Source organism: Bos indicus x Bos taurus, chromosome 25 (genome assembly GCF_003369695.1).
Source record: "Bos indicus x Bos taurus breed Angus x Brahman F1 hybrid chromosome 25, Bos_hybrid_MaternalHap_v2.0, whole genome shotgun sequence".
NCBI classification, from domain to species: Eukaryota; Metazoa; Chordata; class Mammalia; order Artiodactyla; family Bovidae; genus Bos; species Bos indicus x Bos taurus.
In genome coordinates this window covers 41,502,612-41,526,915 of record NC_040100.1, presented here as the reverse complement: position 1 = coordinate 41,526,915, position 24,304 = coordinate 41,502,612, and the positions used below count along the sequence as shown (strand labels likewise).

The following is a 24,304-nucleotide window of genomic DNA, read 5'->3' as shown; positions in this document are numbered from 1 at the left end:
CACAGCCGAGCCCAGGATCCCCAGGCCTGGAGGAGGGAGATGGTGGGTTCTCGCCTGCAGGCTCTTCTCTGCTCACGCAGGTCTTCAGCAGGGAGGGTCGGGGAAGGGCAGCAAGGCCTAGGGTTGGGGGAGTGCTGTGTTCATTTCAGATGTACAGCAAAGTGACTCAGTTACACACATACACACATATTCTTTTTTGTATTCTTCATTATACATTATTAAAAGACATTGAATGTAATTCCCTGTGCCATACAGGAGATCCTTATTGGCTGTCTAGACACAGTAAAGTGGATCTGTTAATCCCAAACTCATAACTGATCCCTCCCTTCCCTGGTCCTCTTTGGTCACCAAAAGTTTGTTTTCCATATCTGTGAGTGTGTCTGTTTTATAAATAAGTTTATTTGAATCATATTTTAGATTCCATATAAAAGTGATATCATATGGTATTTGTCTTTTTCTAACATGTCACTTAGTATGATATTTCTAAATCCATTATGTTGCTGCAGATGGCATTATTTTATTCTTTTTCATGCTTGAGTAATATTCCGTCATGTATATGCGCCACATCTTTATCCAGTCATCTGTTCACGGACATTTAGTTTGCTTCCAAGTCTTTGCTATTGTGTTAGTGCTGCTATGAACATTGGGGTGCGTGTATCTTTTCAAACTAGAATTTTGTCTGGACACATGCCCAGGAGTGGGGTTGCTAGGTCATATGGTAGCACTGGGGCTTCCCAGGTGGCTTAGTGGTAAAGAACCCACCTGCTCTTGGCAGGAGACACAAGGGATGTGGGTTCAATCCCTGGGTTGGGACGATACCCTGGAGAAGGGCATGGCAACCCACTCCACTATTCTTGCCTGGAGAATCTCCATGGACAGAGGAGCCTGGCAGGCTGGGGTTGCAAAGAGTGGGACATGACTAGAGCGACCTAGTGCACGTGCATGGTGGTAGCTCTGTTTTCAGTTCTCTAAGGAACCTTCATACTGTCTTCTACAGTTGCTGACCAGCTTACATTCCCACCGACTACAGGAGGCTCCCCTTCCCTTCACGGCCTCCCCAGCACGCGCTATTGTAGACTTCATCATGATGGCCGTCAACCAGGCGTCTCTGCCCTGAACACGCTTGCACATGCTGCAGAGGAGCCCACCTCCCTGTCTGAAGCCCGCAGGCCGCGCCCTCACCACTGCAAGCGCTGCTTCGCCTGCGTGGTGTTTCCAGTGGATGACCCCGCAGCTCATCCCCGCTCTGCGGTGACACCAGCATCGCGGCCTCCAGGGTCTGCCTGCTTGCCTGGATGGCGACAGGGCCCACACACAGTCATTCATCTCCAGCAGAAGGGCTTTCAGGTCGCGTACAGATTCTGCCTACACGAACATAAACAGTGTTTCCATTTGAATCCATTGCTGGTGTGCTCTTTTACCACCTCCCCTCCCCACCCCGAGGGACAAGGGCAGCAGCCTGGCTCCCGAGCCACCCTGCAGGGCAGAGGGACCTGCCATCAGCCCTAGAGCGTCTGCTCCCTGCTGCTGCCACCTCCAGGCACTGTCTCCTCAGTCTTCACCCATCTGGGGTGCAAACGGCCCCTTCTAGATGCCCTCAAAAGGGCTTCCTGGGGACTTGGTGGGAACCAGCTTTCAAATGCTCGCCTTCCATCTCTTAGTCTGTAACCCGCCCCCGTGGTGCCTGTGGTCTGTCTCTCAGGCTGAGGTTCCCGGCCTGTTTCCAGCAGCACATGGCAGCACGCGGCCTGGGTTTGGCACCCCCCGCTCCCCATCACTCCCCCTCCTCACCTGGTCCTCAACCTGAAAGCACCTCAAACCCCCATTCTCCGGCATAAATCCCATCCAGACAATGGGAAGCAGCTCAAAACTTGGCTCCTGTCAAACACTCCCGGTGAGACCAGAGGCACGCGACCCATCTTCCTCTCCACCCTTGAGGACGGAGCCCTGCATCAGCCACTAAATCCACTGATGAGTGGAGACTCATCCCAGCAGAAAGCCTCACGCCTGGCCCTGCCATCGGTGCGGCTTCACAGCAGGACCGATGTCAGGCGGGTCCACCCACCAACGGCTCCCTAGTCCCTCTGGAGGGATGTCACAGGACGATATGTTCTCCTGACTCCAGAAGAGCCTCGGCAGAGAAAGCTCCTGAACCCACAGTGGGAAGCCTCTCCACACCTATGTCACCAGCTCTTGTCCCCTCCCTGCCAGGATTCCCTCCCCTTCCACAGGGAGCCTCCCCTAAATCTTCATCTCAGGGCAGAACCGAAGCCAAAACAGCAGGCGGCACCCCCAGGGGCAGGCTGGGCAGGTGGAGGGGATCCTGACCATGTCTAACAGTCTGAGGAGTCACAGCTCATTTGAAAAATCAGTAGTTGTATCAGATGATCCCACAACAACAGCAGATGCAAGTTGACAGGCAAGTCATCTTTCAGAGTGGTGAAGAAGACAATTTAGAAGCAAGCGAACAGCCATTTGAGGAAGAGGGCAACACAAGCATATTCTCAGAAACACCACATCCCAGACCTTTGAATCGATTACAGTAAAGCTCAATAAAAGGCAAATGTCCCAAAAGATACACTCAGCAAAGGAAATCAAATCTCATCATCAAAGACCATCATCATTCTTATCTTTTTAAAAGAGATGCCGTCAAAGAGAACGATGAGATAGGCAGCCACAGTGACCCAGAATTAACAGTCTAGATGCTGTCCAGATGGCCGATTCAGGGCACGTGAGACAGGAGATGAACGGCCGATCAACGTCTTCTCTTATCGGGGTTGTGCACACATGTCTGTTCTAGAAGAAAAAGGGGAGAAGGTAGAGAAATGCTGCTGCTGCTGCTGCTAAGTCGCCTCAGTCGTGTCTGAATCTGGGCTACCCCATAGACGGCAGCCCACCAGGCTCCGCCGTCCCTGGGATTCTCCAGGCAAGAACACTGCAGTGGGTTGCCATTTCCTTCTCCAATGCATGAAAGTGAAAAGTGAAAGTGAAGTCACTCAGTCGTGTCCGACTCTTAGCGACCCCATGGACTGCAGCCTACCAGGCTCCTCTGTCCCTGGGATTTTCCAGGCAAGAATACTGGAGTGGGGTGCTATTTCCTTCTCTGAGAAATGCTGGGACAATGCAAATTAGTAAGTTAAGGAGGTAGAAGCCAGTCTGAGGACGTCAGTGATTATATGACATCAAGGCGATGACAGTGAGCTCACCAGTTTACACACCAGCACGGAAGGAGGGCATCGGAAATACCCCGGACACAGGCCACTCACGAGAGTGTGGGATGGAAAAGACGCTACAGGCAAAAGCCGGCCAAAGGGGAGCGTGGGCCACAGACAGAACCTCGGGGACATGCTGGATGGCATCAAAACCAGAAACCTACGCTCCCCAAAAAACACTCCCGAGAAAATGGGGTGAGGAGTCCCAGGGAGAAAGTAATTGCAAAGCATGAAGTACTTGTATCCAGAACAGATAAAGAATTCCCCAGACACCATCCTGAGAAACAAAAACGTGTTGAGTCCTGCCCGAAGGCCACAGGTTCAAGGCTTTGTCCCAAGGTCACGTCCCAAGGCCATAGAAGTGGAGCCCAGAGCCAAGGTCCCCTCCGAAGCTGACTGAGCCCCTTTGTAACCATTGCCAAAAGACACCCCCCCAGCCCAGTCACCACCAGCAAATTTCCTCACCCCAAATTAGGCAAAGATGCCCACCCCAATAGTCAACCTACAGTGCCCTAAAATAAAAAGTGTTAGTCACTCATCTGTGTCTGACTCTTTGTGACCCCATGGATTGCAGCCTGCCAGGCTCCTCTGTCCATGGGATTCTCCAGGCAAGAACACTGGAGTGGGTTGCCATGTCCTTCTCCAGGGGATCTTCCCGACCCAGGGATCGAACCCGGGTCTCCTTCATTGCAGGCAGATTCTTTACCACCTGAACTTAACCAATTACCTAATGCCAATCTTCCAGCAGGAATTTTCTCTGTCTTGAGGCTGTAAAAGATGGCTACTAACCCATGAAAACTGTCGACTCTCCCTGGCCTGTGAGGAGGTTGACCCAAGGTGCTCGCAGCACCTGCATTATCTCTGCTTTTTATTCTTAATGAGTTCCCTCCCTACTGCAGTACTCTGTGTCTGGAAATTGTCTTCCAACCTGCGGTCGTACTGCCCCAACAAAGCCCAAGTAGAGAAAGCGTTTACAAGAGAAGCTAGCAGGGTGCCAAGGAAGCACATGAAAACGCACAGCAGACTGAGTCATTAGCAAAATGCAGGTTAAAATAAGCGCTAACCTGTTAAAATGGCATTTCAAGGCCAATGACAAAGTCAAGGGCTACAGAGCAAAACGCAGGCTTTCCGAGAAGAGAAATGGACACACATTCCCACGCAAACCAGTGTGAAAGATTAGCCTGATACACACTCACCAGAGACCTGGAACAGCACCAATATCCTGAGCAGGTAAATTCAGGTTGAAAAAAAAAAAAGGAAATTAAGTTCAAATAAAAATAAACAGGTAGGTGACTTCCGTGGTAGTCCAGTGGTTGAGACTCCAAGGTGCCAAAGCAGGGGCGCAGGTTCAATCCCTGGTCGAGGGACTAAGACTCCATATGCGGTGCAGCCAATACATTAATTAAACAACATAGAAACAAACAGCGGTGCGTTCACGCAGTGGAGAGTGTTGGACGACAGACGCAACCTGGAAGCCAGAGGCTGCGGCTGAGAGCTGGGCGGGGAGGGGGCGGCAGGAAAGGGCACACAGAGAGTATTGGAGGTGTCGGGATGGCCAAGGGTGGCCCGGCCAAGCCATCCCCCTGAGGACCACAGCCCAGGACGACTGTATCAGAGGGGGTACAGCTCCCGGCCTTGGGAAGCCAGTGTCACGGTCCTTTTCCCTCTGGGAACCACCTGCTCCCAATGGTGGTGGTCTCCACCCACTGTCCAGCCTCGTCTGAGGCTGCCCACCATGGTGTTAGGCCCTCCACAGTCTCGTAGGGTCTTTCCCTGGGGTTTCAAGGTGCCCACGGGAGCCCTCCGAGCTGGGGAGGGCCTCACTCTGCCCACTAGGGGAGCCATGCGCCCACTTCATAGAGGGGGCCGCTCCCTACCCCACGTGTCCCGCCCCGTCTCAGCCCTGACCCCTTGGAACACCCTGAGCCTCAGGCCTCGAGTCCCCAGGACACATGCTGGGTGCTTCCTGCCCCCAGGACCCAGGCCTGGACACAGATGTGTAGGGGGGCGCCCTAGTGTCTCCAGGGGGACCTCGCCGGGGCTGGGGGCCCACCCGCTGCCAGACCCCAGACTTGTACATGCTACGGAAAGGGGCAGGATCCATGTGTCCCCGGGCACCTCCAGGTCCCACGTGGGAGTGATTTTCCAGGCTGAGTATCAGCTTCAGGGAGAGAAAGGGGGACAGGCAGAAGGGCTCATGGGCCAGTCCCTGGGGAACCCTCCACAGGTACTGGCAGCTCTGATCTCACCTGCGTCCCTGAAATGCACAGGGTGGGATCAGGGCCACCCCTTCACTTACTGGGTTAAAGCCCCTCCTAAGATCTTCATGACCAACATAATTACAGTGGTGTGATCACTGACCTAGAGCCAGACATCCTGGAATATGAAGTCAAGTGGGACTTAGAAAGCATCACTACAAACAAAGCTAGTGGAGGTGATGGAATTCCAGTTGAGCTCTTTCAAATCCTGAAAGATGATGCTGTGAAAGTGCTGCACTCAATATGCCAGCACATTTGGAAAACTCAGCAGTGGCCACAGGACTGGAAAAGGTCAGTTTTCATTCCAATCCCAAAGAAAGGCAATGCCAAAGAATGCTCAAACTACCGCACAATTGCACTCATCTCACACGCTAGTAAAGTAATGCGCAAAACTCTCCAAGCCAGGCTTCAGCAATACGTCAACCGTGAACTTCCAGATGTTCAAGCTGGTTTTAGAAAAGGCAGAGGAACCAGAGATCAAATTGCCAACATCCACTGGATCATGGAAAAAGCAAGAGAGTTCCAGAAAAACATCTATTTCTGCTTTATTGACTATGCCAAAGCCTTTGACTGTGTGGATCACAATAAATTGTGGAAAATTCTGAAAGAGATGGGAATACCAGACCAACTGACCTGCCTCTTGAGAAACCTATATGCAGGTCAGGAAGCAACAGTTAGAACTGGACATGGAACAACAGACTGGTTCCAAATAGGAAAAGGAGTACATCAAGGCTGTATATTGTCACCCTGCTTATTTAACTTATATGCAGAGTACATCATGAGAAACGCTGGGCTGGAAGAAGCACAAGCTGGAATCAAGATTGCCGGAAGAAATATCAATAACCTCAGATATACAGATGACACCACCCTTATGGGAGAAAGTGAAGAGGAATTTAAAAGCCTCTTGATGAAAGTGAAAGAGAAGAGTGAAAAAGTCGGCTTAAAGCTCAACATTCAGAAAATGAAGATCATGGCATCTGGTCCCATCACTTCATGGCAAATAGATGGGGAAACAGTGGAAACAGTGCAGACTTTATTTTTGGGGGCTCCAAAATCACTGCAGATGGTGACTGCAGTCATGAAATTAAAAGACGCTTACTCCTTGGAAGGAAAGTTATGACCAACCTAGATAGCATATTGAAAAGCAGAGACATTACTTTGTCAACAAAGGTCCATCTAGTCAAGGCTATGGTTTTTCCAGTGGTCATGTATGGATGTGAGAGTTGGACTGTGAAGAAAGCTGAGCGCCGAAGAATTGATGCTTTTGAACTGTGGTGTTGGAGAAGACTCTTGAGAGTCCCTTGGACTGCAAGGAGATCCAACCAGTCCATTCTGAAGATCAGCCCTGGGATTTCTTTGGAAGGAATGATGCTAAAGCTGAAACTCCAGTACTTTGGCCACCTCATGCAAAGAGTTGACTCATTGGAAAAGACTCTGACGCTGGGAGGGATTAGGGACAGGAGGAGAAGGGGACGACAGAGGGTGAGATGGCTGGATGGCATCACCTACTCAATGGACGTGAGTCTGGGTGAACTCCGGGAGTTGGTAATGGACAGGGAGGCCTGGCGTGCTGCAATTCATGGGGTCGCAAAGAGTCGGACACGACTGAGCGACTGAACTGAACTGAACATGCTCCAGAGACCCCTCCTGGGGGTGAGAGTCCTGAACCAACGTCACGGGAGGCGTGGGGCTGGGCAAGCGGGATGTGATCAGAACAAAGTCACTGCCCTGCACTCACTGGAAAGGGACACACCCAGGGGCAAGGTTAACCCTCCCCCGCAAGCTCCCAGAAAGCTTTCCCAGAAATGTCCCCACCCCCAGACCATGGCAACCCAGCCTAGCGCCAGAGTCCAGGGACCCCTTCAGGGTCCCCCGCACGGCTCCCTCCAGCAAGCACAACGCCACGATCCCAAACCACAGTCGGGGGCTGGCTTTTCTGAGTTTAATGGGAGACAGAGGGTGAGCAGCAGGCCAGGGGCCACCACACTGCCGGGAGACAACAGCGCACGGGGCTTCTCGCTGTCTCTCCCTCCCAGGGCGAGGGGAAGGGGGATTGGGAGGGCAAGGCTGGCCCTGGGAAAGAAGCGGGGTGTTGGCCAGAAGGGGTGGCAGTCTTCTCATCGTGCAGACCCCACCCCCACCCCATCTAGTGTCCGGGGGACAGGACGTACTGGTGGATCCAGGACACGTAGCTGGTCACCCGGGTGTACACCCCAGGGAGGTCGCGATGGCCACAGATGTCTCCCCAGCTGACAATGCCCACCTGGACCCAGGTGTCATTCCAGCTGCACACCAGGGGGCCCCCGGAGTCACCCTGCGGGAGAGGCGGCCCTCAGAGCCCTGCAGTGCCCCCTCGTGGGCGAGGAGGGGCGGGAGGATGGAGCGGGCCTGGGTCCCACCTGGCAGGAGTCCCGGCCCTCGCTGCCCGCACACAACATGTCGTCCTTGAAGATCTGACGGGCGGCGTCTGCAGAGGAGTTCTGATAGTGCCGGTTACAGACCTCATTCCCCACGACGGGCACCTCCGCCTCCTGCAGGTGGTGGGGTGGGCGCAGCGGCCCTGTCGGGGGTCGGGGGCCAGGTGAGGGCAGGCACTCACTCTGCTCCACGCTGGGGCGTCAGCAGTGGGCTCCAGGTCCCCACTGCCAACCCTAACCCTGGGTCCAGACCCAGCACCCTGGGGCCCTGGGGCTCAGCTTCCCCACGGCCACTAAATCCACCCAGCACCAGGACGCAGGGCTCTATAAGCCTAAGGACAGGATGACCCAGGACGGCATTCTTTCGGGAGTTCTTTTTCCCTGGAGAAGGCATGTAGCAAGCCCTTGTCCTGACAAGGTGCTCTGAGCCACATGGGTTCAAGTTTGCACCTTCTGACATCTGAGACCACGGCAGACCCCAGCTTCTCTTTTTCTGTTTGTTTATTTTAATTATTTTTTATTGAAGAATCGTTAATTTACAATGTTGTATCAGTTTCAGGTGTACAGCAAAGTGGTTCGGTTACACCTGTATGTAGATAGTTGTGGAGAGGCACTGGCACCCCACGCCAGCACTCTTGCCTGGGAAATCCCATGGGCGGAGGAGCCTGGTGGGCTGCAGTCCATGGGGTCGCACAGAGTTGGACACGACTGAGCGACTTCACTTTCACTTTTCCTTTCATGCATTGGAGAAGGCAATGGCAACCCACTCCAGTGCTCTTGCCTGGAGAATCCCAGGGACGGGGGAGCCTGGTGGGCTGCCGTCTATGGGGTCGCACAGAGTCTGACACGACTGAAGCGACTTAGCAGCAGCAGTGAGTTTTATCCCTCCCCAGCCTTTTCTCTCCTGGCAACCATGTTTGTTTTCTATATCTGTGACGATTCCTGTCTTGTAAATCATTTGTACAATTTTTTCGTATTCCACATATAAGCAATATCACAAGATATTTGTCTTTTTCTGTCCTGACTTCACTCAGTATGACAATCTCTAGGTCCGTCCGTGTGGTTGCACATGACATTATTTCATTCTTTTTTATGGCTGAGTAATATTCCATGGTGTACCTGTACCACATCTTCTTTATCCACTCATGTGTTGATGCACATCTAGACTGTCTCTATGTCTTGGCTACTGTGAACAGTGCTGCAGTGAATATCAGGGCACAGGTATCTTTTTGAATTTTGGCTTCTTCAGGTACATGCCCAGGAGCAGGCCCTAGCTTCTCGATCCCAGGTTTGCTTCTATGCAGGAGGACAGTCAAGGCCCACCCCAGCGGTCATGGTGAGGACCCATGAGAACCATGGGTGTAATTGCTGGGACCTGGCAGAGAATAAAGGCCCTGAGTCCCCAGTATCCCACACACATGCCCATCTGAGACCTAGGTCTCAAATACATTCAGCTCAAAGGGGAATCCCCTTCAAAAGATCAAACATAGAATTAAAGGATGACCTGGAAATTCCATACCTGATCTAGACCCAGAAGAATTGAAAATAGATGCTCTAATAGGTGCTGGCAGCCTCAGGCTCATAGCAGCTTGACTCACAGGAGCCAAAAACTGGCAAACACTCAGGCATCCATCAACTGGTGCAGATACACAGAATGTGGTTCATCCACGCAGTGGAATATTCAGTTTAGTTCAGTTCAGTCATTCAGTCGTGTCCGACTCTTCGCAACCCCATGAATCACAGCACGCCAGGCCTCCCTGTCCATCACCAACTCCTGGAGTTCACCCAGATTCACGTCCATCGAGTCAGTGATGCCATCCAGCCATCTCATCCTCTGTCATCCCCTTCTCCTCCTGCCCCCAATCCCTCCCAGCATCAGAGTCTTTTCTAATGAGTCAACTCTTCTCATGAGGTGGCCAAAGTATTGGAATTTCAGCTTCAGCATCATTCCTTCCAAAGAAATCCCAGGGCTGATCTCCTTCAGAATGGACTGGTTGGATCTCCTTGCAGTCCAAGGGACTCTCAAGAGTCTTCTCCAACACCACAGTTCAAAAGCATCAATTCTTCGGCGCTCAGCTTTCTTCACAGTCCAACTCTCACATCCATACATGACCACAGGAAAAACCATAGCCTCGACTAGACGGACCTTTGTTGGCAAAGTAATGTCTCTGCTTTTCAATATGCTATCTAGGTTGGTCATAACTTTCCTTCCAAGGAGTAAGCGTCTTTTAATTTCATGACTGCAGTCACCATCTGCAGTGATTTTGGAGCCCCAGAAAATAAAGTCTGCACTGTTTCCACTGTTTCCCCATCTATTTGCCATGAAGTGATGGGACCGGATGCCATGATCTTCATTTTCTGAATGTTGAGCTTTAAGCCAACTTTTTCACTCTCCTTTTTCACTTTCATCAAGAGGCTTTTTAGTTCCTCTTCACTTTCTGCCATAAGGGTGGTGTCATCTGCATATCTGAGGTTATTGATATTCTTCCGGCAATCTTGATTCCAGCTTGTGCTTCTTCCAGCCCAGCGTTTCTCATGATGTACTCTGCATATAAGTTAAATAAACAGCGTGACAATATACAGCCTTGACGAACTCTCCTTTTCCTATTTGGAACCAGTCTGTTGTTCCATGTCCAGTTCTAACTGTTGCTTCCTGACCTGCATACAAATTTCTCAAGAGGCAGATCAGGTGGTCTGGTATTCCCATCTCTTTCAGAATTTTCCACAGTTTATTGTGATCCACACAGTCAAAGGCTTTGGCATAGTCAATAAAGCAGAAATAGATGTTTTTCTGGAACTCTCTTGCTTTTTCCATGATCCAGTGGATGTTGGCAATTTGATCTCTGGTTCCTCTGCCTTTTCTAAAACCAGCTTGAACATCTGGAAGTTCACGGTTGACGTATTGCTGGAGAATTTTGAGTATTACTGTACTAGCGTGTGAGATGAGTGCAATTGTGCGGTAGTTTGAGCTTAGCCGTAAAAAAGGAACGAAGTGCTGAGACTCACTACAATGTGGATGAGCCTTAAAAACATGCTCAATGAGATGAGCCAGACACAAAAGACCATACATTGTATGATTCCATTTACAGGAAGCTTCCAGAACAGGCAAATCCCCAGAGACAGAGAGCTGGTGGTGGCACCAGAGGCTGGGGGAGGGGAGCCAGTGCTTGAGGGGGATGGCGCTTCTGTGTGGGGGGACGTTCTGATGGCCAATGGCGGTGATGGTTGTACAATCATGTGAATGTACTTCATGTACAGTTAAAAGTGGTTAAGATGGCAAAACTTTGTTAGATGTGCTGTGCTTAGTCGCTCAGTTGTTTCCGACTCTTTGTGACCCTATGGACTGTAGCCCACCAGGCTCCTCTGTCTGTGGGATTTCCCAGGCAAGAATACTGGAGTGGGTTGCCATTCCCTCCTCCAGGGGGATCTTCCCAAGCCCGGGACTGAACCCAGGTCTCCCACATTGCAGGAGGATTCTTTACTGACTGAGCCACCCAGGAAGCCCAAGAATACTGGAGTGGGTTGCCGTTCCCTTCTCCAGGGGATCTTACCAACCCAGGAATCAAACTCGAGTCTCCTGCACTGCAGGTGGATTCTTTACCAGCTGAGCTACCAGGGAAGCCCTTGTTAGGTATATTTCACCCCACTAAACAAGGAGAGGATTCCCCCACATCACAGAGAATAAAGGGTTTCTGTGCATGCCCACTGGGTCTCCCAGAACCTTACCTCCGAGTCTGACGTCACCCCAGCCGGTCACCCAGCACATCTTCTTTTCGGGGACCCTCAGTGAGGCAGGTGGGAGGGAGACCACCTGGACGTGAGGGGAGAGGGTCACAGGGGCCTCCAGTCTCAGCAGGGCGATGTCCGCACCCCCTTTGGCAGACAGGAGGTGGTTGTAATCAGGGTGTGGGATGATCTCAGTCACCTTCATCAGCCGGTCTGGGTCATAGAGCCTCAGCTGCCCGACTTGCACCCTGAAGGCAGAAGCCTGCCGGCTTTCCCTGAGGGAGAGGGGTCGGAAGCCACTCAGAGGCCTGGGCTGGGGCAGGGCCAGGCTCGTCTTGCAGCAGGAACAGGGCTGGCTGCTGGCAGAGCCATGGCTTTCTGTGTGGCCCAGCACCTGGCCCCCAGCCCACACCCACACCCCCCTGTGCCCCCCACCCCCGCTCCCCTCCCCAGCCAAGGGGGCATCGAGCAGAGTGACCCACCGTCCAGTGCAGTGGGCCGCGGTGAGCACCCACTGCAGGTGAACGAGGAAGCCCCCGCACACGTGCTCCCACTGCTCACGCTCCTTGCTGTGCCTTCTGAGGCTGGCCTGCCATGGCCACCGGCCGGGAGGGGCATCGTGCACCCCCACTGTGCCATGCTGCTCCCTCCCCAGGTTGGGATCTGGGAAGCCGAGAAAGGGCGCCATCAGGGACCCCTGCCCGGCTGCACACACTCAGTCCCTCCCGGGGGTCGACTGACCAGTCCCCTCTGCACTGGTACAGGGGCATCTGGGTGGCCGGGGCAGGGGACAGGGACAGGGACTCAGGACTCACCGAGGGACATAGGCACGAAGCCCCCCGGGCCCGGAAGGGTCAGGAAGAGCAGCCACAGCATCTGCGGGGGAGGGCAGGGCCCCTGATGAGGCACCCAGGGCCAGGACCCGGGGGGAGGGTAGACAAGCAGGCTGAGTGGGGGGCTTCCTCACGGGGGTGCACCTCTCACTCCCCTCCAGCCCCTCTGAGCCCCTTTACCCCCAAGGTGGGCGTCCAGGGAGCTGTGAAGCACCTCCTTTCTCGGGCCCCATGGGGACTGAGCTTGGTGAGTCGATCAACAGTCATTGAGGAGCTCCTGCCCCTATCCAGATAATCACGATGGTGTGATCACTGACCTAGAGCCAGACATCCTGGAATGTGAAGTCAAGTGGGCCTTAGAAAGCATCACTACGAACAAAGCTAGTGGAGGTGATGGAATTCCAGTTGAGCTATTCCAAATCCTGAAAGATGATGCTGTGAAAGTGCTGCACTCAATATGCCAGCACATTTGGAAAACTCAGCAGTGGCCACAGGACTGGAAAAGGTCAGTTTTCATTCCAATCCCAAAGAAAGGCAATGCCAAAGAATGCTCAAACTACCGCACAATTGCACTCATCTCACACGCTAGTAAAATAATGTGCAAAACTCTCCAAGCCAGGCTTCAGCAATACGTCAACCGTGAACTTCCAGATGTTCAAGCTGGTTTAAGAAAAGGCAGAGGAACCAGAGATCAAATTGCCAACATCCACTGGATCATGGAAAAAGCAAGAGAGTTCCAGAAAAACATCTATTTCTGCTTTATTGACTATGCCAAAGCCTTTGACTGTGTGGATCACAATAAACTGTGGAAAATTCTGAAAGAGATGGGAATACCAGACCACCTGACCTGCCTCTTGAGAAACCTATATGCAGGTCAGGAAGCAACAGTTAGAACTGGACATGGAACAACAGACTGGTTCCAAATTGGAAAAGGAGTACATCAAGGCTGTATATTGTCACCCTGCTTATTTAACTTATATGCAGAGTACATCATGAGAAACGCTGGACTGGAAGAAGCATAAGCTGGAATCAAGATTGCTGGGAGAAATATCAATAACCTCAGATATGCAGATGACACCACCCTTATGGCAGAAAGTGAAGAGGAACTAAAAAGCCTCTTGATGAAAGTGAAAAAGGAGAGTGAAAAAGTTGGCTTAAAGCTCAACATTCAGAAAACGAAGATCATGGCATCTGGTCCCATCACTTCATGGGAAATAGATGGGGAAACAGTGGAAACTGTGTCAGACTTTAGTTTTTGGGGCTCCAAAATCACTGCAGATGGTGACTGCAGTCATGAAATTAAAAGATGCTTACTCCTTGGAAGGAAAGTTATGACCAACCTAGATAGCATATTGAAAAGCAGAGACATTACTTTGCCAACAAAGGTCCGTCTAGTCAAGGCTATGGTTTTTCCTGTGGTCATGTATGGATGTGAGAGTTGGACTGTGAAGAAAGCTGAGCACCGAAGAATTGATGCTTTTGAACTGTGGTGTTGGAGAAGACTCTTGAGAGTCCCTTGGACTGCAAGGAGATCCAACCAGTCCATTCTGAAGGAGATCAGCCCTGGGATTTCTTTGGAAGGAATGATGCTGAAGCTGAAATTCCAATACTTTGGCCACCTCATGCGAAGAGTTGACTCATTAGAAAAGACTCTGATGCTGGGAGGGATTGGGGGCAGGAGGAGAAGGGGATGACAGAGGATGAGATGGCTGGATGGCATCACTGACTCGATGGACGTGAGTCTGGGTGAACTCCGGGAGTTGGTGATAGACAAGGAGGCCTGGCGTGCTGCGATTCATGGGGTCGCAGAGAGTCAGACATGACTGAGCGACTGAACTGCCCCTATTCACACTTTGCTGTGGATGCACTCTTTCCTGTCCGACTCTGTGAGACCCCAGGGACTGCAGCCCGCCAGGCTCCTCTGCCCATGGGATTCTCCATGCAAGAATACTGGAGTGGGTTGCCATGTCCTCCTCCAGGGGATCTTCCCGACCTCGGGATTGAACCCGTGTCTCTTTTGTCTCCTGCACTGGCAGGCGGGATCTTTACCACTAGTGCCACCTGGGAAGCCCGACATCCAAAACCTCACCTGCCAACCCACAACCAGGCCGGAGGAAACAGGCCCAGAAGAACGTGAAGAGGATGCAGGCTTGCTGGATGAAGTCCTGGAACACTGGCCCAGGCTGGCAGGATGAGGGGCAGCATTCGCCAGTGACCGGGCCGCTTGAGCCGCGGGGCAGCCCCTGAGGCCACTGAGCTCGGCGGGGCAGCTGGAGCACACCACCATCTGCCTGGCGCACAGCTGGCCGCCACCCTCACCACCACCAGCGGAGGGACATGGCACCCTGTCTGCTCTGAGGCTGGGGTTCTCAGAAGCTGTTGCTGAGACAGTGTGACCCACTGGGCCGTGGAAGGCAGGTGGATGGAGCCAGGCTGGGTGGAGGGTGATGCAGGGCTGACCACCGCCCGCAAGGAGGCCCAGGGCATGCACAGCCCTCGTGGGGAAAAAATGCCAGCCCTTACACCACCCTAGATTAGCCAGGGGGCCGACGGGAGTGAGGCAGCCACAAAGGAGCTGCCAGCCCCCCGGACACTGGTCAGCAAGTGCTCCCCAGAAGGGGGACATGGCAGCCCACCCTGTCCAGCACCGTCCACTGTGTGTGAGGATGGCAGCTGCAGGACAGGGGAGAGCGGGGCTCAGGGTCCAGCCCACAGCCACTGCGGCCATGCCGGGGGCCAGAAGGGCCCCCCACTGTCCACTAGACCCCCTTTGGCGATGACCCGCAGATTCACCCCATCCCTGAGGTGTCTGAGCTCCGTCTGGCCACGTGGACGTCTGGGCCGGGGCTGTAGTCCCAGGCCGTCACAACTGAGGTGAGCCAGGGGCGTGCTCTGCATGTGCCCTGCCCTCCATTGTGACACAACAGCCCTCCTCCCGGTGGTCAGTCACTGTCCTACCAACAGGATGCCCCTCGTTCTTGACCAGGGGCCTCTGGACACAAAGCCCAGCACGGCCAGGCATCAACTGCGACTTTGCTTTCAACACCCTTATGACACTGGGACCCTTTGAGGGGCCATGACCCTTGACCCTGCACAGTGCAGACTTGTGGGCTCCGGGAGCACCAGTCCCCACTGAGCATAACAGTGAGCAAGCCCTGCTCCCCTTGCGCCCTCTCGCACCCCGCGTGGCCCCCGCACTCCCCTGGGGAAACCCTGCTCCCCCCGTGGCACCCTGCTTCCCTCCGGGGGCCCTGTTTCCCCATGACCCCACTCCCCTCGTGAGCCCTGCTCCCTCCCGCCCCCATGGGCCCTGACTCCCTCCATGGCCCCTGCACCCTGATTCCACAGTTGGAGACACAGCTCCAGAGAAGGCCTGCAATTCTGCCTGGGATTCATCCTGGAGGACAGCCTGACCCATGACGTGTCACTGCCCAGCTGGGCCACCAGCCAGTGGCTCCCAGGTGTGCCCAGCTGGCGCCTGGCCGTGGGCCTCTCTCTCGCCTCCTAAGGTGCCATGGGACGGGATTCAGACACCCAAGCTCCCAGATAGTGGTGCCAGCCAAGTTCCTGCAAAACCCCAGGTGGACATGCCTCCATCACCACAGGAACAAACCTCTGGTCCTTCCAGGAGCAGAAGCACCGACATGGGGCTCTGTCCACAGGGCCAGTTGCTCCCTGGCAGAATTGTGCCATCGGAGTGGGCACTGGTGTCCTTTGCTGGGAGGCTAAAACAGCCCTGTTGAGAATGCCCCCGGCCGTGACCACTTTTCCACCAGCCGCCTAGCCGGCTGGGCAGCAACCAGTGCGCTTCACTCCCAACAGGAAGAAGCCGCCGCCCACTGCTACTTTGAAGGCATTGTTGCCCACCCCCAGCTTGGGACCCCTAAGTATTCGACTGATACCACCCTGTCCCTCCAGATCAGACTGGAGCTAGGTGGTCCCTCAATCCAGTGGTGGGTGTCCTTGTAAGAAGAGGTGAGGGCGCTGGGAGACACACGGAGGAGACAGCCATGGAGGTGACAGAGGCAGAGACAGGAGGACGTGGCCACCACCAAGGATGCAGGTGACCCTGGATGCTGGGCGGTCCTCCCGGAGCCCCCAGGACACCCTGAGCTGGACCCCCGGCCTGCAGCCTTCCACTGCTGTAAGCCCCCACCTCCCCTACCCTTGGCAGCCCACCAGGAAGAGTCTACCCAGCAGCTGCTTGGCCACAGCCTCAGGCAGGGACACCCAGAGCCGGCTCTCCTGGGTTCAGTGAGCTGCACAGAGAGGAGGCGAGGAGGCCGTGACCCTGGCCCCACCTGAGGGCATGGTCCGGCTGCTCCCTGAGCCAAGGACAGGGGCCCGGCAGGAAGGTCTCAGAGCAGGGGGTGGTGGAGGACGAAGCTGAGTGAAGAGTGGGCATCGGGGAAGGAGCAGTGAGGGCCCCCTCCTCAAACACCCGGGAGGGTCCAATACCAGCCCGTGCTGCCAGCACCCTGGCTCCTGCCAGGGGCTGAGGGGCTGAAGAGCCGCAGTGGCGGCTGTGGCACAGGCAGGAGGTCATTCCAGGAAAGCTGGGGCCACAGCAGTGCCCTACAACACACCACCCCAGCTGGAACCAGGTTCCCCTCTGGTCACAGCACCACACTTGGCGAGCTCAGGTCTCCAGGGACCCATCACTCCCTCTGGGGGTGAGAGTCACCAGCATCCTTCCTCCTCCTCCGGGGGCCCCAGAACCCCAGGAGATGTTCAGATCTCTACAGAGAACAACCCAGATCCCAAGTGGCCAGGGTGCCATCAGGGGGAGAGAGTCTGCACACAGGAGGGGAGGGGTCCTACAGGCCCCGGGCACAAGCTCTGGGTGAGGGGCCTCCTCCCGACCCCCCACCATCCATCCACCCACGGTGGTGGGTGTGGGTGAGGAGTTGGCTCCCAAGGCCCAGCTGACGGGGACACATCACAGAGGTGACAGCCAGGAGCCCCAGGCCCCCAGGGCCGAGCCTGAGCCTGGGCCCTGACTTTCCGACCCCACCAAGCCCAGATCAGGTGAAACGGGCTGGAGTGGAGCCGGGGAGAGAGGGGGGGCCACCGCTTCCGAAAAGAACCCCGAGGGAGAACACTGGGGGCAAAGACATGGTCTGAACACAGCCATCGGATCAGCCAGAACCAGAAGCAAGAGGTTTGAGGTTTATGGGGGAAAAGCCTCCTGACTATTATTGGCAGATAATGTGATTTTCTTCCCGGAAAAGCCAAAAGCTTCAACTGAAGAGGTTTTTAAATTAAGTTTCTTAAAGTGTTGAGATGGAAGATAAATATTTTAAACACAAATAAGTAGAGAAAGAAAGAAAGTCGTCCCTGCCTCCCAGGGATAACTGTGGGAGGGGCCAGTCTAGAGCCGCATCGGTGCCCCCACCCCCTCTAATAGCTGCACAAGGAATGTTTGCAGGTCTGTGATGACTGCAAAACTCTCCAGAGAAGGGAAACAAAATGCCATTCGAGGTGGCTGTCATCAAACATCAACCCTTCTGACCCCACTGTGACGTGCTGCTGCTGCTGCTAAGTCGCTTCAGTCGTGTCCAACTCTGTGCAACCCCATTGACGGCAGCCCACTAGGCTCCTCTGTCCCTGGGATTCTCCAGGCAAGAACACTGGAGTGGGTTGCCATTTCCTTCTCCAATGCATGAAAGTGAAAAGTGAAAGTGAAGTCGCTCAGTTGTGCCCGACTCTTAACGACCTCATGGACTGGAGCCTACCAGGCTCCTCCGTCCATGGGATTTTCCAGGCAAGAGTACTGGAGCGGGGTACTGCAGGCAAATCTGCTCATTTTCCCGAGGGTGTCTGGAGGGAAATTCAGGGGAGGGCGGCCACGCAGTGTTGTCACCATGCAGACGGGGCTCCAAACTCACAGCGGAAGGCCCGCCGGCTTTCAGCGCTCACTCCCTAAACCCCGGCCACAGAGACGGCCAAGAAGCCGCAAGTAACTGGCATCAACTCGGAGGCGAAGAAAGAGGCCACAGTGTCGTGTCCGTGTCTGATGGGCAAGTGTTTGGACACTGGACGGAGGAGACAGAGAGAGCGGGCAGCAACGGGCAGAGGGAGAAGATGGGCTGACTCACAGGGCTGCTGGAGGGCAAGTGCACAGGCCGACCAGCAACATTCTTCGCCATTACAAGTGTCCACAAGAACCACGCATGCAGAGGTGGGGCTTCATAACCTCAATCTCGAGTCCCTGGTCACCCTCCTCTTCCCTCCTGCTGGCCTGGGCACCGCTGTGGGGCCACAAGAAGTAACGGCAGGCCCATCATTTAAAGCATCTTCAGTTCAGTGCAGTTCAGTCACTCAGTCGTGTCTGACTCTGCCACCCCATGGACTGCAGCATGCCAGGCCTCCCTGTCCATCACCAAATCCCAGAGCTTACTCAAACTCATGTCCATCGAGTCAGTGATGCCATCCAAACATCTCATCCTCTGTTGCCCCCTTCTCCTCCTGCCTTCAATCTTTGCTATCATCAGGGTCTTTTCAAATGAGCCAGTTCTTTGCATCAGGTGGCCAAAATATTGGAGTTTCAACTTCATCATTAATCCGGCAGATGAATATTCAGGACTGATTTCCTTTAGGCTTGACTGGTTTGATTTCTTTGCAATCCAAGGGACTCTCAAGACTCTTCCCCAACACCACAGTTCAAAAGCATCAATTCTTTGTCACTCAGCTTTATGGTTCAATTCTCACATCCATACAAGACTACTGTAAAAACCATAGCTTTGACTAGGTGGACCTTTGTTGGCAAAGTAATGTCTCTGCTTTTTAATACGCTGTCTAGGTTTGTCACAGATTTTCTTCCAAGGAACAAGCATCTTTTAATTTCATGGCTGCAGTGATTTTGGAGCCCAAGGAAATAAAGTCTCTCACGGTTTTCATTGTTTCCCCATCTATTTGCCATGAAGTGATGGGGCCGGATGCCATGATCTTAGTTTTTTGAATGTTGAGCTTTAAGCCAGTTTTTTCACTCTCCTCTTCCACTTTCATCAGGAGTCTCTTTAGTTCTTCGCTTTCTGCCATAAGGGTGGTGTCATCTGCATATCTGAAGTTATTGGTACTTCTCCCCGCAATCTTGATTCCAGCTCATGCTTCCTCCAGCCCAGCGTTTTGCATGACGTACTCTGCGCATACGTTAAATCAGCAGGGTGACAGCAGACTGCCTTGACGCACTCCTTTCCCAATTTGGAACCAGTCCATTGCTCCATCTCCGGTTCTAACTGTTGCTTCTTGGCCTGCACACAGACTTTTCCGGAGGCAGGTTAGATGGTCTGGTATTCCCATCTCTTGAAGAATTTTCCAGTTTGTTGTGATCCACACAAAGTCTTTAGCATAGTCAATGAAACAGATGTTTTTCTGGAATTGTGTTGCTTTTTCGATGATCCAACAGATGTTGGCAATTTGATCTCTGGTTCCCCTGCCTTTTCTAAACCCAACTTGAACATCTGGAAGTTCACAGTTCACGTACTGTTGAAGCCTGGCTTGGAGAATTGGCAGCAATGGTCAGTGGGTGGTGGTCAGGGCCTCACGATCTCCACGGAAGTTTGTCTCCTTGTTCCCCCACCACAACCCACCTGCTGGCATCACTCTGGGCTCAGGGCCCAGTGCCCTGGGAGGGGTCCCCACAGCTCAGTGTTGAGCACAGCCCCTGTCCGGCCATTTCTCCCAGAGCACCAGGCATCCCGGGAGTCCTTAGGGGCAGGGCATGTCTTCAATTTGTCTCTGGCCCCCTGAGGCCATGGTGGGCAGGGGCAGGGGATGGAGTGGACACAGTTTGCAACCCCCAGATGCCAACAGAAAAGTTCCCAGGGGAGGGCATCTGGCAGGATGCAGCCACCAAGGAGAGGCAAGGAGCAAAGACCTCTGTTTCTGGGATCCCAACCCTCTCACATCTGTGTTCCATGTTTTGTCTTTAAATTTGTTCAAATGTTTAACTAAGATCCAGATTAAAAACAAAAACCATAGCACTGTATAGGAAGAGAAAGCACTGTCACTCGTCACAAACAGAACTGCAATACAAACTCTCCTGCTCACACACCCTCCCTGCAAGGCTGAGGCCCATCGGGACCCAGAACCTTGGTGGGGGCGCTCATCAGGTCCTGCCTGGTGGCCTCACCCCGAGGGCCCAGCTACACCTGGGCAGTCTCCCCTCTGTCTCCCCTGATCTCATTCCTCTGCTGTGAGTCACTGGCCTCTGGTCCTCCTTGGACAACCAGCTCTTCAGGTTTGGCTGTCTGTCTCATTGGTTTGGTGCGTGTGCTCTGCCAGGCGCCCACGGACCTCCACGCGTGCTCCGGTCTGGCCCATGTGTGCTGGCGACCTGCTGTCCTGACCCGTCTGGACTGAGGGGGTTACCAGAAGGCGAGATTTTAGGACATTCATTACCATTAGCACCGTTATTATTGTAAAGCACATATAAACTACGAATGTGCTGTTGTAACCATTTAAAGTGAAGGATTCGGTGGCATTTAGTACATTCACAATGTTACTCAACTCCCACCTCTTGCTGATTCCAGAACATTTCCAAGGGATGAAAGGAAACCCATCCCCATGAAGGCACAGCTCCCCGTTCCTCCCCGCACCACCACCCCCTACCCCGGGTGACCGCCCATCCACTTTCCATCTGCCTGTGGATTTCCTCATTCTGAACATCTTGTACAGAGGGGGAGACAAGCTCCATGGTCTTCAGTGTCTGGCTTCCCTCGCTGGCTCAGCACGTTGCCGGGTGCGTCCACGTGGTGTGGGGTGTGGGCCGGACGCCATGCCCTGTCTGGATGGAAGGGTCTCCTGACCCATCTTCCCCTGAGGAGCCTGTGGGGTGCTCCTGTTTCTTGCCTGCCGTGAACAGGGATGCTGTGAACACGTGTGGACACGTCTCAGTGTGAATGCCTGGTTTCAGTTCCTGCATATTCGCCTAAGTGGGGGGTGCTGGGTCACATAGCAGGGAGCTTTCCATGTTAAACCCAACCTGCAGGGGTGGGCCGCCCCCTTATCACCTGACCTTACAGCCACCCTCACCCTGCTGCTCTGGCTCCTTGACAAGTAGCTTCCACCACCCGGCTCCACGTCCACTCCTCCACAGGCTCCTCTGCTCGAGCCCCACGAGCCCTACCAGGTGGAGAGCTGCAGACAAGGCCCAGGCTGTGAGCCTGGCAGAGGCCCTGGATATGGGTGGTGGGCCACACAGGGAAGGAGGCGGGCTGCCCTCCCTGCCCCAGGGCTCTGGCACCGCCCCTCTTAGACTGTCCCCCTGCTCGAGGACAGGCTTCCAGGGACAGAGCAGCTTCAGGGACACACACTCGGTCCTGAGCGCCACTGGGGCCTGGAGTCCTCCAGGACGTGGAGTCTGAGCTCCAGGAAGCTGGGAGGGACTGTCACAGTGGCCTCGGAGCACGCTGGTGTTGGCTCTAAGCTCATCTCTCAGAGTGGGGACAGAGAACACCTGCCCACAGATAGTTCCCAGGCTGGAGGAGCCTGCAGTAAAAACACATCAAATTAGAGGATGAAGGAGACATGCCAGGTGCTTGTAGAATCCCTCAGTTTAAAGCCAAGAGAAAGGCTTGCCTTTGAGCCGCTGTGGCTACTTCAACACCTCTCCACGTCTTGGTATCCTTGTTCCCTCCCATCCCCACCCCACTTTAACAAGAAAGGACAAGTGAGGCCAGAATCTGGGCAGGTTAGGGTCAGGTAAGGCCATCAGGCTTCAAACTCAGAGCGTGGTTCAGTTTGCACTGTTACTTAAGTGCAAGGCACAGGGACACCCCCTATCCAGCTGTGTAGGAAGCCTCCTTTCAGCAGCTGCTAAGTGTGCAAACACACGGCTGGTCTAGTCTGGACTGGCAATACGGCGGGCCGGGGTCGAACCTGCCTTACCTGCCGCCGAGCTGGGGCGGTGGCGGCGCTTTGCTGCCACCTGGCGGCCAAGCTCAGGGCGAGGCGCCGCGGTCACATTGCCGCCCGCCGAGCCAGGTGAGCGCCGCGGGTCTCCCCGTTCTTCCGCTTGGCACCCTGAAAGCTCCTCCCCCAAGCTGGGCGCAGGTTGCGGGGGAGCGCCCCCGTATCGAGGGCTGTACATCCTGCGGGTTCGGCCTTCTGACGCTGGGAGAGGACCGGGAGGGGGCTGGGACTTAAAGCAGGCAGGAGGGGACGCAGGAGGGGAAGGCCTGGCTGCGGTGCTGGGGGAGGGAAGGGGAGGGGCGCAGGGGTACAGCAGCGACCCAGGCCTCAGCCTCGCCCTTGAGGCAGAGCTGGCTGAGCGCGGGGAGGGGAGGGCCGAGTGCAGGGGACTTGACCTGGCCAGCGGCTCTGGGGTCCTCAGAATGCCTACTGAGATGTTGGGGGCTGAGTCTGATAGGGTGCCAGGGGGAGACGCTGAATCATGGCTCACGCGGAGGGGAGGGCTCTGAAAACGTTCGCAGGCGTGCCCACCTGCAGGGCATGGGAGCCCGGAACCTCCGGGGTGTGCCCAGCTCACCCCTGAGCACCCTTTCTCTCTCATTGTCTTGTATAGCAAACATGTTCTCCCATCTTAAGATAAAATAAAAACCAACCAATCCTTTCTTAACCCTGGACTCAATGACAAGGCAGGGAGTGAACGAACCTATGACCAGGTAGGAAGGCACCCTCACTGCATGTCCTCTGTTTCATGGGGGTTGGGAGCCAGGCTCTGTTGGGGCCACTTTCTTTCTGCACTGAGAGGAATGTCCAGCTGCCCCAGGTGACGTTATCCTCCACTCGTAGAAAGGCTCGTGACAATCAAATATTTCTAACCCTGGTGGCTCAGCTTTCTGCAGGACACATGGGAGCATAAATAAAGACCCACCCTTTCCCAGTTGGTAGGCATCCATCCTATGCCTCCCCAGCACGCTTTGCAACCCACAGATACCCCCAGAGTGGGAAGTCCAGAAGTTTGGTTCTCTGAGGACGGCTCCCAAGCTCAGGGAGAGAGATGCAGTCCTTGCAAGCCCTAGACCTTCCCACCTTCCAGATTTTTCCATGGCAATTGAACCCAAACCATTTTATGTAACCACCATCTTGTACAAGCCTTCTCCATATTCCAGCCAACGCTCTTTAATTTGCATTTCTTTAGTGACTAGTGGTGTTGAGCATCTTTTCACGTGGTCATTGGCCATTTGTATGTCTTCTTTGGAGAAGTCTTTTCAGACCCTTTGCTTGTTTTTGAACTGGGTTTGTTCTGTTGATGTTGAATTGTAGGTGTTCTTTATGTATTCTAAATGCTAACCCCTTATCAGATATGTAATCTGTGTTTTCTCCTATTCTGTGGGTCACCATTTCACCCTGGTAATAATGTCCTCTGATGCACAATCTTGACATTTGATTCATTTATTTTTTTCCTTTTTAGCTGCCTGTGCTTTTGGTGTCACATCCAAGAAATGATTGTCAAACCGTGTCATGAAGATTTTTCCATTTTCTTCTAAGAGTTTTACAGTTTGAGCTCTTCTGTTTAGGTCTTCGAGTTGGTTCTGTATGCAGTGTGAGGTCGGGGTCCAATTTCATTCCGTTGCTTGTGGATTTGCTTCCTTTTTAACTCAGCCCCTGAAACAGCAGCCCCTGCACATAGACCTCCCACGGCCTGACCCTCAACAGCCACCTGAGGGAGCTAGCGGTGCTACCCCTACTCTAGGCAGCTGCCAATCACACCTACTACCCCTTCCCCCCACAGTGGGCACATGACCAGGCTCAGTCCACCAGGATCCTCCCCCAGCAATGACCACCACTTTTCACCGGCAAATGTTACTGGTCTGGGTGACTTCCCCATGCAGCCCTGTGCAAACCTCCCCAGTACCCTCACAAAAAAGATGGTGCTGGCACTGAGCCCA

At 54.0% G+C, this 24,304-nt stretch overlaps 1 protein-coding gene across 1 annotated transcript; it reads right to left on the bottom strand.

Moving 5' to 3' along the window:
- Window positions 1–7,616: 7,616 nt before the first annotated feature.
- LOC113883405 (mastin-like) lies at window positions 7,617–12,489 on the bottom strand. The gene is made up of 5 exons (XM_027527076.1): window positions 12,429–12,489; window positions 12,096–12,276; window positions 11,614–11,888; window positions 7,870–8,030; window positions 7,617–7,784 (listed from the first exon to the last, which is right to left on the bottom strand). Exons 1-5 carry the CDS (start codon window positions 12,487–12,489, stop codon window positions 7,617–7,619), a joined length of 846 nt encoding a protein of 281 aa, XP_027382877.1.
- Window positions 12,490–24,304: the final 11,815 nt, after the last annotated feature.